The sequence below is a fragment of the Scyliorhinus torazame genome, chromosome 7 (genome assembly GCF_047496885.1).
Source record: "Scyliorhinus torazame isolate Kashiwa2021f chromosome 7, sScyTor2.1, whole genome shotgun sequence".
In the NCBI taxonomy this organism is placed as follows: Eukaryota; Metazoa; Chordata; class Chondrichthyes; order Carcharhiniformes; family Scyliorhinidae; genus Scyliorhinus; species Scyliorhinus torazame.
Window position 1 is genome coordinate 131,007,441 of NC_092713.1, and position 16,581 is coordinate 131,024,021.

Here is a 16,581-nt window from a genome sequence, read left to right on the forward strand (position 1 = left end):
CAAGAATGCAATCATTCCACATGTCATAATATACATCTATGTATATATGGGAGTGCAAACAGGCAGTGATTGACACACAGGATGACCGGTAAGCACACTGAACTGAGCAGCCAATCACCATACAGGACACGACCACTATAAAGCCAGAGGGCACCAGTTTTCCTGCTCTCTCGGGACCTAGCCTCTGAGACAGTCAGAGTTAGTGAGCTGGCCAGTGCAAACACCATGTGGTAGCTAGTAAGTCTGGTTAGGCTAGTATCAGGTCTCCAGTCAAGTCAGCATAGTGTCAACCCACAGTTGAACATGTATAATAGTTTAGATGTTAAATAAAATCGTGTTGCATCTTATCAAGTATTGGAGGTCTGTCTCTCGCTACACTGCATCAAATGCAGTCCACATCGACCCAGCCTACCCAACACATCATGGTACCAGTGAGTGATGCTGAAAATTGACAGACCTACCTTGAGTGAATCAGCGTTGACCAGCAAACACCCATCCGGTGGCATGGAAAACATCCGCCCTCATCCGCAGCGCCAGCAACCTCGGTGCAAATTGCAAGATCTTCAAACAAAAGTTCCAACTCTATCTAGAAGCCACCGACCTCGAGGCCGCATCGGACGCCAGGAAGATCGCACTATTCCTCTCCACAGCCGGGGACCACGCCATTCACATCTACAACTCCCTTACATTCGCTGAAGGCGAAGACAAGACAAAATTTAAAACAGTCCGACTGACGTTCGACAGCAACTGAGACATTGGGGTGAATGAGAGCTTTGAACGGTACCTTTTCCAGCAGAGGCTTCAGGGTAAGGATGAACCTTTTCAATCCTTTCTGACCCATCTCCCATCCTCGCGCAGTCATCTAACTATGACTCGACCACTGATTCCATGATCCGGGATCAGATCGTTTTTGGGGTCCACTCCGATTCCCTTCACCAGCAGCTCCTGAAAGTCAAGCAGCTCACCCTCACCATCGCCATCGAAACGTGCGTTCTCCACGAACATGCTAACAATCGGTACTCCCACATCATGGCGGCAGAAATGGCAAAGCTAACCTCCCACGAGGCGGAACGGGTGCAGGCTATCGCACAAATGCAGGACCTAAGTATCGACGAGAGTGGCCATTCCGCGCGCTTTCCCCGGGCTCCTGCGCATGCACGCCATGACCGAGGGGACGGCGAGACCGACGACCTGACTGCGCAGGTGCGTACGTCGTTCGACCGCACTGCGCATGCGCGATGGTGCACGGAACGCGCTGACGTTGGCGTCATGACGTGTCCGAATTGTGGCTCCGCCCATTTAAAGCGTCAATGTCCTGCAGAATCACGACGATGTCTACAGTGTGGCAAGCTTGGCCATTACACAGCCCTTTGCGGATCTGTTCCACTGCCCAGCATCCAGCGATCCCAGCCGCGGCGCAGAAGCATCCGTTCAATACAGCAGGCCATGCCAGACTCCGACCCCGACAGCCCAACAGATCCTGATGCTGCGTGCCTCACATCTCCATACCGGGTGGGCATCATTACGAAGCATGCGCTGCCTTTCCCCAAGACAGCGAAGCACCTCCTGATCCTCAGCGTGGATCCCGACGATGAGTGGTGTGCTGTCCTCACAGTCAACAAGGCTCGCATCCGGTTCAAACTGGACACTGGCGCATCGGCGAACCTCATCTCCAAATCCGATCTCGACACCATCCGCGTCAGACCAAGCATTCTTCCACCGGCCTGCCAGCTCCTTGACTCCAATGGCAATGCCATAGCTGCCAGTGGCTCATGCCAACTCGGAGTTTCCAATAAGTCATTTAAAGCGACACTGCGATTTGAGATCGTGGGACCTGACAGAGCGTCCCTGCTCGGGCCTGCAAACTCCTGAACCTGGTTCAGCGAGTCCACACCATGTCATCATCACCGGCGACGGCCTCACCTGATGAGAATTTCCAGGCTGAAATTGATGACATCATCACACAGTACCACAGCGTGTTCGACAGAATGGGCACACTCCCATATCGATACAAAATCCTGCTCAAACCAAACGCCACCCCTGTGATCCACGCACCACGTCGGGTGCCGGCACCCCTCAAGGACCGCCTCAAGCAGCAGTTACAGGACCTCCAGCAGCAGTTACAGGACCTCCAGGACCAGAGCATCATATCAAAGGTCATAGAACCCACGGACTGGGTCAGCTCCATGGTCTGCGTCAAGAAGCCGTCAGGGGAGCTTCGAATCTGCATTGACCCCAAGGATTTAAACCGCAACATCATGAGGGAACATTACCCGGTACCAAAACGAGAAGAGTTGACCAGCGAGATGGCTCATGCCAAACACTTTATGAAGCTGGACGCCTCAAAGGGGTTCTGGCAAATACAGCTGGATGCATCCAGTCGCAAGCTGTGCACATTCAATACCCCATTCGGTCGCTACTGCTACAACCGGATGCCTTTTGGCACCATCTCTGCCTCAGAGGTATTTCACCGCATCATGGAACAGATGATGGAGGGTATCGAGGGGGTGCGCATGCATGTTGACGATGTCATAATCTGGTCCACAACTCCTCAAGAACACATCGATCGCCTCAAGCCGGTATTCCACAGAATCCATGAGCATGGCCTCCGACTCAACAGAGCCAAGTGCTCGTTCGGTCAATCAGAAATCAAATTCCTTGGTGACCACATCTTGCAGCAAGGCGTGTGGCCAGATGCTGACAAGGTCTCGGCGATCAACGCCATGAAGACCCCAGAGGACAAGAAGGCGTCCTCCGCTTTCTAGGGATGGTCAACTTCCTCGGGAAGTTCATTCCCAACATGGCGGCACATACCACAGCCCCCTGCCATCTCCTCAAAAAGTTGACGGAATTCCAATGGCTGCCCGCTCATGAGAACGAATGGCGTGAGCGGAGGGCAAAACTCACCACAGCCCTGGTTCTGGCGTTCTTCAACTCTACCAAAGAGACCAAAATATCCACTGACGCGAGCCAGGACGGTATTGGGGTGGTGCTCCTCCAATGGGATGACTCCTCTTCATGGGCCCCAGTTGCGTACGCCTCCAGAGCCATGACGCCCACTGAGCAACGGTACACTCAGATTGAGAAGGAATGCCTGGGCCTCCTAATGGGAATCGACAAATTTCACGACTATGTGTACGGCCTCCCAAAATTCACGGTTGAGACGGACCACAGGCCATTGGTCTACATAATCCAGAAGGATTTGAATGACATGACGCCTCGGTCACAACGCATCCTTCTCAAGCTACGCCACTATGACTTTGAACTGGTCTACACGCCAGGCATAGAACTCATTGTTGCAGATCCCCTTTCCAGGTCTATCACCACACCGTGTGAACAAACTGACTTTGTGTGCCAAATCGATGCGCAGGTGCAATTGTGTGCCTCCAACCTTCCGGCCCCTGATGAGAGTCATCCAAACTCGTGAGGAAACGGCCAAGGATCCTCTGCTACAGCGAGTGATGCAGCACCTCACGAATGGCTTGCAGAAGGGACAGTGTCCCCAGTTTTACAACGTCAAGGACGACCTGACGGTGGTGGACGGCATCCTCATGAAGCTCGATAGGATTGTGATTCCACAGAGCCTGCGAGCCATGGTGCTCGGCCAACTCCATGAGGGTCACCTGGGGGTCGCGAAATGTCGACGCAGAGCTCGAGAGGCAGTCTATTGGCCGGGCATAGCCAGGACGTTGCCAACACGGTCCTCAACTGCCCCACATGTCAGAATTTCCCGCCAGCTCAACCCAAAGAAACTCTGTAGCAACATGAGTTAGTGACCTCCCCATGGTCCAAAATCGGTGTCGACCTTTTCCACGCCAAGGGGCGTGACTATGCCCTCCTGGTCGGCTACTTCTCCAATTACCCAGAGGTGGAGAAACTGTCCGACCTCACGTCAAAGGCGGTGATTAAAGCATGCAAAGAAACGTTTGCCAGACATGGGATACCGCTCACGGTGATGAGTGACAACGGTCCCTGTTTTTACAGCCAGGAATGGTCCGATTTTGCCCGCCGATACAACTTTCGTCACGTAACCTCCAGCCCTCACTACCCGCAGTCAAATGGGAAGGCCGAAAAAGGGGTCCATATCGTCAAGAGATTACTATGCAAGGCTGCAGACTCAGGCTCCGGCTCCGACTTCAACTTGGCGTTGCTGGCATACAGAGCATCCCCGCTGTCCACTGGGTTGTCTCCCGCGCAGATGCTCATGAATCGCCCTCTGCAAACCACGGTTCCAGCCATCCATGTTCCAGACCTTGACCACCTCATGGTCATACAAAAGATGCAGCAGTCTCGGGCCCAACAGAAATCAGCATACAACGCTCATGCCACGGATCTCCCCGAGCTGGTCCCAACTGATCATATTCGTGTGCAGTTGCCTGACGGCGGCTGGTCCGCCACAGCTGTGGTGGTCAAGCAGGTGGCCCCGGGATCGTGCCTCGTCCGCATGGCTGGTGGCTCCTTCCTTCGACGCAACAGATGGGCGCTGCGCAGAGTTCCACGCCCGCCACCTAACCATGATGTCCCGCCTCACACAATGCCTCCTCCGGATGTGCCCTACCACGAGGTCACCAATCTACCAGCAATCCTGCCGACCTCTGCGACCACCGCATTGGCGGCGGTCCCACCTAATCCAGGTGCAGGCGGCCCCTGATCCACCCTTGAGGCAGTCAACCAGAATTCATCGCGCGCCGCAGAGACTAAACTTATAGACTGAACTTTTGCACAACTGTGTTACCTTATCGTTTGGACCTCTGTAAATATCATTTTTTACTGTTTCATCTGCCCTATATCTGCACTAGCGACACCTTCCTGTGTACATAAGGTCATTTTAGCATATTCTGTATATAGTCACGCACATATACACATCCACACGCACATGCACCTTAATATTTATTATCTCAACACACACGATACAAAAAAAAGGGGGGCGAGATGTCATAATATACATCTATGTATATAATGGAGTACAGACAGGCAGTGATTGACACACAGGATGACCAGTAAGCACACAGAACAGAGCAGCCAATCACCAGACAGGACACGGCCACTATAAAGCCAGAGGGCACCAGTTTTCCCGCTCTCTCGGGACCTAGCCTCTGAGACAGTCAGAGTTAGTGAGCTGGCCAGTGCAAACACCATGTGGTAGCTAGTAAGTCTGGTTAGGCTAGTATCAGGTCTCCAGTCAAGTCAGCATAGTGTCAACCCACAGTTGAACATGTATAATAGTTTAGATGTTAAATAAAATAGTGTTGCATCTTATCAAGTGTTGGAGGTCTGTCTCTCGCTACATTGCATCAAGTGCAGTCCACATCGACCCAGCCTACCCAACACATCACCACACACACTCATTGTCTTTAAGTTCAATAACCCCAAGCCAAACAAATAATTATATTTAAGAATCCGGTAGCGAGCCCCCACGTGTAATAGGATCCCAGACCAGACCACAACAGTGGCTAGGATGCTGGATCAAAATCACAATATTTTAGTTGGCACAATAGCACAGTGGTTAGCACTGTTGCTTCACATTGCCAGGGACTTGGGTTCGATTCCCGGCTTTGGTCACCGTCTGTGTGGAGTCTGCACGTTCTCCCAGTGTCTGCGTGGGTTACCTCCGGATGCGTCCCGCAAAGTCCCAAAAGACGTGCTTGTTAATTGAATTAGACATTCTGAATTCTCCCTCAGTGTATCCGAACAGGCGCTGTGGTGTGGTGACCAGGGGATTTTCACAGTGGCTTCATTGCAGTTTTATTGTAAGCATACTTGTGACATTAATAAAGATTATTATTTAAAAAATATATATATTATTGAATTATTTGCAAAATGTTTATAACAATAACAAACGCAATAATAATAACATAAACATCAACATGGTAAAAAAAGACATTTCCCACCCTACCCCTTCTATACATCCCTCAACCATATTGCACCTACCTGCCCCGGGATGCTGCTTCTGCCGACATTTTAATTTTCCTCGAGAAAGTCGACGAATGGCTGCCACCTGCGAGAGAACCCCAGCATTGACCCTCTCAAGGCAAACTTTATTTTCTACAGCCTGAGAAACCCAGCCATGTCCCTGATCCAAGTCTCCACACTCGAGGGCTTCGAGTCCCTCCACATTAAAAGGATCCACCTCCGGGCTACCAGGGAGGCAAAGGCCAGGACGTCGGCCTCTTTCACTCCCTGAACTGCCAGATCTTCTGGCACTCCAAAGATTGCTACCTCCGGACTCGGCACCACCCGCATGTCTAGCACTCTGGACATTGCTTTAGCAAAACCCTGCCAAAACCCTTTAAGGTTCGGGCATGCCCAAAACATGTGGACATGGTTTGCTGGGCTTCCCGCACACCTCGCACAAGATTATTATTTTTTAAGACTGTGCAAATTTGCTCCAGGAGAGAATGCATGAACAAAAAAAAAAAAAAAAAAAAAAAAGAAGATCGGGCTTTGGTATTTCTAAAACAAAACCTTTATTATAAATATAATATTAAACTTTTAACTTCAAACCCAAAAAAGAACAGCTTCCAATTGCCCCTTAACACAACTATACAATTTTCCATTAAACAACAAGAAAAGAATCATACACCTCTTAATCCAGTTTGAAATTATCAGGGCGTAGAGTAATTCTTGTGGTACAGAACAGATTCAGGCTCTTGTTAGAACCCTTTCAGACTCTGGCTGAATATCTTCAAATAGCTGCTTCAACTTAGTAATTTCAGCCTCTTCCTTGCCTTCAACTTTCAAATCATTACATTTTCCCCTTATCCTACTGAGAAAGAAAACCGCCTTTATCTGTGGTCTAAAAACACAAGGGCTGCCAGATCAGACTTCATTTCCAAAAGCCTTTTCTCCAAAACCCTGTCTCTCTCCACAATTTTCTCCAAAACTGCCTCTCTCCACAGCTTCTCAAAATGTCTACCTGCAATCCCTGGCTCCATCCAATAATGGCTTCATCTCTCCAAGCTTAAAAAACAAATTCTCTCTGCAGGCTGCAAAGCACTCTAATTCTCCAGGGACCTCCCCAGGCAAACTACTATGCATTAGCTCAGACTTAAAAACATATTCCTTCGTCAATTGCTCCTGCTGGCTGCTACAAATGATCCAGATCCTGCAGATCAGTATTATATTTTAAACCTCGACCACTGCAAACAAGCACATTCTAACCCCAGGCTTTTAACCCTTAAATAGTGTCCATATTTAGAAGTCAATATTCCCAAAATGTTCCAATTGTCACACACTTCGGTTTAAAGGTACACAGCCTTGACTTCTCCTGGATGATAAACTGATGCGATCCTGATCAGTTCATGCACTCCAATAAGAAGGACAAATGCAGGCCTTAGGTCTTATGTATGCAGTCTAGTCACACAACTCATAGATGTTCTGGATGTTTACAGCATAAAAACAGGCCCTTCGGCCCAGCTTGCCCATGCCGCCCAGTTTCTATCACTAAATAGTCCCACTTGGCTGCATTTGGCCCACATCCCTCTATGCCCACCCTGTCCATGTAACTGTCTAACTTTTTTAAAGGAAAAAATTGTACCCACCTCTACCAGTGCTTCTGGCAGCTCATTCCTGATGCTCACCACCCTGTGTGTGAAAACATTTCCCCTCTGGTCTCTTTTGTATCTCTCCCCTCTCACCTTAAACCTATGCCCTCCAGATCTAGACTCCTCTAACTTTGGGAAAAGATGTTGACTGTCTATCTTATCTATGCTCTCATTATTTTATAGACCTCTATAAGATCACCCATAAGCCTCCTACGCTCCAGGGAAAAAAGTTCCAACCTATCCAGCCTCTCCTTATAACTCAGACAATCAAGTCCTGGTAGCATCCTCGTAAAATTCTTCTGCACTCTTTCTAATTTAACAATATCCTTCCTATAATAAGGTAACCAGAACTGAACACAGTATTCCATGTGTGGTCTTACCAATGTCTTGTACAACTTTAACAAGATGTCCCAATTCTTGAATTCAATATTCTGACCAATAAAACCTGGCATGCTGAATGCCTTCTTCACCACCCTGTCCACCTGTGACTCTGCCTTCAAGTAGCTATGAACCTGTACTCCTAGATCTCTTTGTTCTGTAACTCTCCCCAACTCACTACCATTAATTGAGTAAGTCCTGCTCTGACTTGATCTGCCAAAATACATCACCTTACATTTATCCAAATTAAACTCCATCTGCCATTCATTGGTCCACTGGCCCAATTGGTCAAGATCCTGTTGCAATCTTATATCACCTTCTTCACTATCCACTATGCCACCAATCTTGGTATCATCTACAAACTTGCTAACCATGCCTCTACATTCTCATCAAAATCATTAATAATATAACAAATAACAGTGGACACAGCACCGATCCCTGAGGCATACCGTTGGTCACAGGCCTTCAGTTTGAAAAACAACCCTCCACAACCACCCTTTGGCTTCGGTCGCCAAGCTAATTTTGTATCCAATTGGCTACCTCACCCTGGATTCCGTGAGATTTAACCTTTTGCAACAACCTATCATGCGGTACCTTGTCAAAGGCCTTGCTAAAGTCCATGTAGACAATGTCGACTGCACTGCCCTCATCTACCTTCTTGGTTATCCCTTCAAAAAACTCAAATCAAATTCGTGAGACATGACTTTCTCCTTACAAAGCCATGCTGAATTTCCCTAATTAGCCCTCGCCTGTCTAAATGCCTGTAGATCGTGTCTCAGAAAATCTAACAATTTAACCATGACAGAAGTAACTGTATTGGCTGAGGTTGCAAAGAGTCTGCAATTGTTTGTTTCCCCTCCCCCCCCTAGCATCAGTCATAGTTGCATGGTCCAAAAGAGTACTTGAGTACCAGAACCATCAAGTTTTATTTAAAACTTTTAAAGTTATTTTCATGGTTATTTAATTGTGGCGCCAAAGGCATATTCAAATAACAAAAACAAGCTTATTGCAAACTAGTCAATTAACAAACTGAAACACAAGATACAAGAGTTTGTGTCTGCCCTCCTCCATATATCAATTTTCATTTGCAAGGTAAGAATACAGTCATTCAACTCCTCGATCAATGAATGATAGGACCCACTGCAATTTGAAAATCCACGATTTTGCCCATCTACGGCACAATTGCAAAAGGGAAGAACATTTTAATTATTAGTTGGTCAGTCACCCTAGCCAATTTGAGATATTGAAGAGAACAATTCATTAAAAAACATAAGGACACACTACTTGGATATCTTTAACCAGAAAATGGCTGGAACACAAAGATTGAAAAAAAAAGGTGGGAAAGTGAACATCAAATTTAAATTCATGGAGTAAAAACTACTGCTTTTAATGAAAAAGGGAAGAAAAAAAAAATCAAAGACGTGTAGAAGTTGAAAGCACAATGAATCAGAACTTACAAAGGTAAAAATGGAAACAGCAAACACAACTCCACAATATTTATAGAAAGTTAACATGTATTAAAAAATAGCAGAAAAGTACAAAGCAAGTCATTTTAAAAGAACACCTGTCATAGACACATGGGAGGAAAACTGAACTTGACAACATCTGATACTGCTAGAACAATTAAGACTACAGGAAATGGCAAGGTCCCAACTCGCAAGCATGCACTTTCAATAAGATGAATCTAAATATTGTAGCATGCAGAAGGTCATTAAGGACCACTGATTTAATGAACAGGTAGCTTTTGCCAGACCTTTATCTCCCAAATCAGCTTACACTGCAATATCTTAAGCATAAATAATTATTTTGGAAAATACTTCAATCACATTCACCCAAAGTCTCTCAGAGACCGAGACAGCGTTTGTTAAGTGTAACACTGATATCAAAGACTCAAACGCAATACCCAGCTTATACCAAGTTAACTGGTCTCAGCTAGGACAGCGGTCTAAACATTGCATCTGGAAAATGGTGATAAATGAACATTAGATGGGAATAAGACTGGCCTCAAGTTTACCACAGAATAACTTGCTGATACCCATGGAACTGTACCCCAGTGAGAATTCTCAGTTTCACAAGAGGTGCTGAAAATGTTAGGGGGGGGGGGGGGGGTTAAAAATCAGTGCTACGCAATATTTTGTTATTCACCTTCATTAGCTGGCTTCAGATGTGACAACCGAAGCAAATCTTTGTGCGACCATCCTGCTCTTCGCTTGTACTTTGTAACTGCCATTGCAATAGCCATCCCATCTTTACTGTTGTACCAGTTTGTCACTGCTTTCCTCAGCGCTCTTCCCCATATACCACATTTCATCCCTCCGCTGAGATCCTTTCGAAACTGTATATATGTAAATAGGTGAGTCGGTATGTGACAGACTTCAGCCAGAACTTTGTATGCAGCTTGTTTTGTGGAAGTATCTGAGCACTGTGTGCAAAGAGCCAAAGCGAACAAAGTAGGATCTTGTGTGGCCGCTCTTCCTTCAACACCGAATGTCTTTATTTCCTGGACAACTTCAGCCCCTTTACCTTCTTCTATCAATCTCAATATGGCTTCAGCATTTTCTTTCTTAAGCTTTTCCTCATTGATATAGTATGTCCCACCCTCAGAACCAAAACAGAGAAACCGGCGCAGGCGGACCATGTCAGTCACTTGCCACACAGAACCACCTTCAGACTTTTGTGCATGCTGGTCATTCAATAGCTCAGTTTCGTGCACTTCGGACTCTGATGACATTCGAACAACTTTGAGTCCATCTGTGATACACTGTTAAATGGAAAAATATATACTTTATGAATACCAATACCTTTAAAAAAAAACATTTATTTATTTTTCTATTGTTGGAGCAAGTAACGTAAAATTTACAGGACAGTAACAGACATTATCCTTAACTGGTCTATAATCACACATTTCGCCTCCCATGCAACCATCTAAACTAATCAGTATATTCTCATCTCCTTCATGTACGTATCTCAGTTCCCTTCCAAAGCACATGCTATTTGCCTTCATTGTAGCATGCATGACTTTATGTAAACCATTATTTGGTTATCTGGCCATCTAAACTTGAGCACTAAAAATACAGTGCTAAGAACAAATCAAAACAATTGATGCTGAAATCCCCTTTAAAAAAACAAAACTGTCCCTGAAAAACTGTGACAGATTCCAAGAAGATAAACCAGGATTTCTGTAGGATTAGCGGATTAACGTGGGGTTTCATTTCTCTCTTTGATTCATTGCAAAATTACTAAGGGTAATTAATTGATAACATTAGAGTTTTGCACAAAATTTAAAGTTGAATCCTTAATTATGGAGGATCCCCGAGGAAAGTAAGTTGTAACTATACTGAAGTTACCAGCCTCAAATTACATTCATGGAGTGGCAAGGGCATTAAGAGCAAAACTGCAATGCCAACTGTGCTTTGCTCATGTCAGTGTTCATGCATTATGGAGCATTACCTACTGAGCAATTTGTTTTTAATGTTGGGAAGGTCTGCTTTCTAATAATATTAAAGAGTGTTCACGCACAGTTGAGAGAGATTCCAGGAGGTACTACAAAAGAATAGGCTACACCATGTATACGCTCAGGCCAGTGAGAACTGGTCTCCGAATGTGGTCTCACACTGCTCAAAATTGATGCACTGGTGATTCGGAACAGGATCTGGCTCTGAGTAAGTTCACTAAACTTATGTTGATAGATGTCCAAATCTGATGCAAGAGTAATAGTATAAATGTTACATTTATTATCCTTCTGAGAATCAGAAATATATAAAGATCAGATAGTACACACAAACTGTTATTTGTTTAGCTCTTCTACTAAACAAAATTATATTCCAAGAGCTCCAACAAAGAAAAGCATGTGTTACAAGAACAATTTCCTTTTCAACACCACTGCTTACAATAAATGCAATGCCAATGTGACAGTTTGCAACAATCACATCAGAATCACGGAGACTGTGGGTTCACGACCCAGCACCTGACTGCATCATCTATTCTGGACTAACAGTACATTGCAACAGTATTGTGGATTATGAATACTCCCTTCTCCAGGTAAATTGTTGAACTGACCCCCATTGGCAGGTTCTCATGCTTTGGTTGTGCACGAGAAGAGCCAGGCAGGTTCTGGCCAACATGTCTACCTCAAATGCATTACCGCAAAGATTAACTGATTTACTTGTTAATGCACTACGAAGCAATTTCAAGTTTGATGCTATAAGATCCCAAAAAAATGTAATTCTTCAGTTTAACCAAAATAATTTTAACTAAATAAGATGCCCAAGAACAATTGAGATTGCCTTCTGTTGTCACTTTGTCACAATGAGAAATATTTCTTGGCTATCCAAGAAAAACAATAAGGACTAATTATATACATGGGTCCCACAGAGTACCAAATATTGTTCAACACTTTTGTTTACGGGGATTCCCCGTAATAAGAATTTGGTGATACATTTTCAAGCCGACAGCTATTGTAGTCACTACCATTGTTGCCGCATTCCCGCCAATATTACCAGTTCTTCATTTCTTGTCAGCCCCATTTTTATGACTAGATTTCCAGTAGATTCACAAAATGACTAGGAGTCCCCCATAAGGACACTTTCTATTGTGTCAGCCATGGTACAGTTGTTGGCACCCTCACTTCTGAATCAAAGCTTCTTTAGGATAGGAGCACACAAATTTGGGCTGACACTGAAGATAGGATCTGCTGCCTTTCAGATGAAATGTTAAACTGAGACCCTCTCTGATGGATGTAAAAAATCCTGTTGCACTATTTCAAAGATGAACAGGAGGTCATCCCTGTTATCTTGACCATGATTATCCCTCGATGAGCAGCACCAAAAAAGCAGATTATCTAGTCATTATCACATTGTTGTTTGTGGGAACTTGCCATCCATGTTTCCTATATTGCAACAGTGAGTACACTTCAAAAGTACTTCATTGACTATAAAGCACTTTAAGACGTCCAATTGTCATGAAAGGTGCTATATAATTGCAAGTCTTTATTTTTTGCACTTGGAAATGTTTGTCTTCAATATAAAATAATGTAATTTGCATTACATTATGAATGATTCAGCGTGCAGAATAATCTGTATATACCTTTCATACATAAACAACTGAAGGATGATAAAAGATTTACAGTAACATAATAAGCAAACTGCACACACCAAGAACACTTTTGAAACTGGGGTGTAAAATTATTTGGTCAAATCAACTGGAAAATTATTTGGTCAAATCAACTGGAAAACTTGCTCTGTATTTAGAACATAGAACATACAATGCAAGGAGGCTGTTTGGCCCATCGAGTCTGCACCGGCCCACTTCCACCCTATCCCCTGTAATCCAATAACCCTTCCTAACCTTTTTGGTCACTGAGGGCAATTTATCATGGCCAATCCGCCTACCCTGCACGTCTTTGGACTGTGGGAGGAAACCAGAGCACCCGGAGGAAACCCACGCACACACGGGGAGAACGTGCAGACTCTGCACCGACAGTGACCCAGCGGGGAATCAAACCTGGGACCCTGGCGCTGTGAAGCCACAGTGCTATCCACTTGTGCTATTGTGCTGCCCTAACCCTAATGCTAATAGGGTTATAAAATGCACAACATTAATGAAAATTAAAACACACAGCTTGATGGCATATTTGATGGATATACGAAGCAAGCAGCGATGTAAATGGTCCAATGTTCTGATCGCTATTGCCAGGCGAAGGGGGCAGTGGGGAGATTTCGCTCTCTGAAAACCCGGGGGAGGTTGCCGGGTTCCTGACCTTAACAAAAGTTTCAAGCATTAAGTCTCATCATTACCGTTTATGGTGAATATTTGATATATGATACAGCGCCTAGATAAAGGTGATAAGAAAACGTTAACATCGTTCAGTCCCCTGGAGCGCCAGAGGCCTGTCTGCTCCCGGTCAGCAGCGAATGAATCACGACAACCACTTGGGTCGTCCTGGTCCTGGGCGGGGGCAGTTTAAACCCCCGGTTAAACAGACCGCGTATTCCCAGTGACACCCAGAAAACAAGATATACGGATTACCTCCATGCTGCAATCCCTATCATTGGACATGCCACGGGTATGGTGCATACACAGCTCCCGGTGACCTCCTCGCTCTTCTCCCTTGTTACCCTCACTCAGACTCTCCACTCCCACAGCCACCCGTTGCCACAGCAACATCCGGGCTTCCATCGCCTCGCTGACGTCATCGCCAACCAATCAACTTCTTCGCTCTCGGGGGCCAGGGAGGGGAGGGGGGGAGGCACCGCAGCGCCTCCCGCGGCCACTGTGGGAACGGCCGCAGGCTTCGCCTTCCACACGTCTCCCAGTGGGCGCAGCAGGATCAATGCAGTGAAAGAGACCACAGGGCTCACATTGACTTATTCATCCAGAAAGAGTTTATGTGCCTCTCCATCACCCCTCTGAGGCAGGGCATATATATCCGTCCCCCCCTCACCCCCAAGTCCTGGATTTTAAATGAAACCAGCGTTTGTACTTTTCACATTCACAGCAGTTCCCCAAATACATCATGGTCCAACCGAGACTGTATTTTGCAGGTTCAGAATGGGTTTGGTCCATGGAGGAGGGTTTTCCTGGCTGCCTTCATTTCTCTGTAAGAGCACCGTTACAACACCAGGTTAAAGTCCAACAGGTTTGTTTTGAATCACTAGCTTTCGGAGTGCAGCTCCTTCATCACTTGAATTTTAAGCATCTTAGTTTAATTTGACCCTTTGCTTATATTAGTGGTGACCATTTGGGTACATTTGAGTGCTATCATGAGAGTTTGGTGACTGAGGGAGTTAGGTGAGGAGGGAGCAAGGTGCTCCTCCCCATTCATTTCGTTTCCTACATTTCCTCAAAGAGCGTGAAGGGAACCGGGAGTTTACAGAGAGTGCAGCTGACTGGGAGCAGAGTCGGAGGGCGGAGTTCCAGTTGGTCCACAGGGCAGCTATATTCTGTAAGGTAAGAGGGGATGGAGGCGAGGGCAGTTGCATGCTCCTCCTGTAGGATGTGGATGGTGAGGGATACCACCGGTGTTCCCGTTGACTATACCTGCGGGAAGTGCACCCAACTCCAGCTCCTCAGAGACCGTGTTAGGGAACTGGAGCTGGATGAACTTCGGATCATCCGGGAGGCAGAGGGGGTAATAGAGAAGAGTTACAGGGAGGTAGCCACACCCAAGGTACAGGACAAGAGTAGCTGGGTTACAGTCAGGGGAAGGAAAACGAATGGGCAAACAGTGCAGGGATCCCTCGTGGTCATTCCCCTTCAAAACAAGTATACCGTTGTGGATGTTGTTGGGGGGGGGGGGGGGTGGTGACCTACTGGGGGAAGGCCCTAGCGGCCAGGTCTCTGCCACTGAGTCTGGCTCTGTGGCTCAGAAGGGAAGGGGGGAGAATAGAAAAGCAATAGTGATAGGAGACTCAATAGTTAGGGGAATAGATAGGAGATTCTGTGGCCGTGAGCGAGACTCTCAGAAGGTATGCTGCCTCCCGGGTGCCAGGGCCAGGGATGTCTCGGATCGAGTCTACAGGATTCTTAAGGGGGAGGGGGAGCAACCAGAAGTCATGGTGCACATAGGCACCAACAACATAGCTAAGAAAAGGGATGAGGATCTAAAAAGTGATTTTAGGGAGTTAGGTTGGAAACTAAAGAGCAGGACAAGCAGAGTAGTGATCTCAGGATTGCTACCAGTGCCACGTGGAAGTGAGGCAAGGAACAGAGAGCGAGTGCAGCTGAACACATGGCTACAGGACTGGTGCAGGGGGGAATGCTTCAGATATGTGGCTCATTGGGATATCTTCTGGGAAAGGTGGGACCTGTACATGAAGGACGGATTGCACCTAAACTGGAGGGGCACCAATATCCTGGGTGGGAGGTTTGCTAGAGCTCTTCGGGAGGGGTTAAACTAGTTTGGCAGGGGGATGGGAACCAGAGCAATGGATCAGAGGATAGAGTAGCTGTTGATAGGGCAAAGTTGCACTCAGTGGAATGGGTTAAAGTATGTCTGTTTCAATGCAAGGAGTGTCAGGAATAAGGGAGATGAACTTAGAGCATGGATCAGTACTTGGAACTACGATGTTGTGGCAGTTACGGAGACATGGATTTCACAGGGGCCGGAATGGTTGTTAGATGTTCTGGGGTTTAGATGTTTTCAGAAGAATAGGGAGGGAGGTAAAAGAGGAGGGGGGGGGGGTGGCACTGTTATTTAGGGAGTGCACGACAGCTGCAGAAAAGGAGGTAGTTGAGGAGGGTTTGTCTACTGAATCAGTGTGGGTGGAAGTCAGGAACAAGAAAGAAGCAGTCACTTTATTGGGAGTTTTCTATAGACCCCCCAATAGCAGCAGAGAGTTAGAGGAACAGATTGGGTGGCAGATCTTGGAAAAGTGAAGAAGTAACAGAGTTAATGTCATGGGTGACTTCAACTTTCCTAATATTGACTGGAACCTCCTTAGTGCAAATGGTTTGGATGGAGCAGATTTTGTCAGGTGTGTACAGGAAGGATTCCTGACTCAATATGTAGATAGGCCGACTAGGGGGGAGGCCATATTGGACTTGGTGCTCAGCAACAAACCAGGCCAGGTGTCAGATGTCTCGGTGGGAGAGCATTTCGGTGACAGTGACCACAACTCCTTGACCTTTACCATAGTCATGGAGAGGGATTGGAACACAC

General features: G+C 46.3%; 1 protein-coding gene across 3 annotated transcripts in view; it reads right to left on the reverse strand.

Moving 5' to 3' along the window:
- Nucleotides 1-14,096, reverse strand: part of ro60 (Ro60, Y RNA binding protein) — a 72,413-nt gene extending 58,317 nt beyond the window's left edge. For 2 of the 3 annotated variants that reach the window (XM_072511487.1, XM_072511486.1), the window contains exons 1-2: nt 13,950-14,096; nt 10,068-10,683 (exon numbers count right to left, since the gene is read on the reverse strand). In XM_072511487.1, the coding sequence (XP_072367588.1) occupies nt 10,068-10,683; nt 13,950-14,087 (754 nt within the window). In that variant the 5' untranslated portion in view covers nt 14,088-14,096. The remainder of the gene's footprint in view (nt 1-10,067; nt 10,684-13,949) is intronic. The other variant, XM_072511488.1, reaches the window with a different exon arrangement.
- Nucleotides 14,097-16,581: the final 2,485 nt, after the last annotated feature.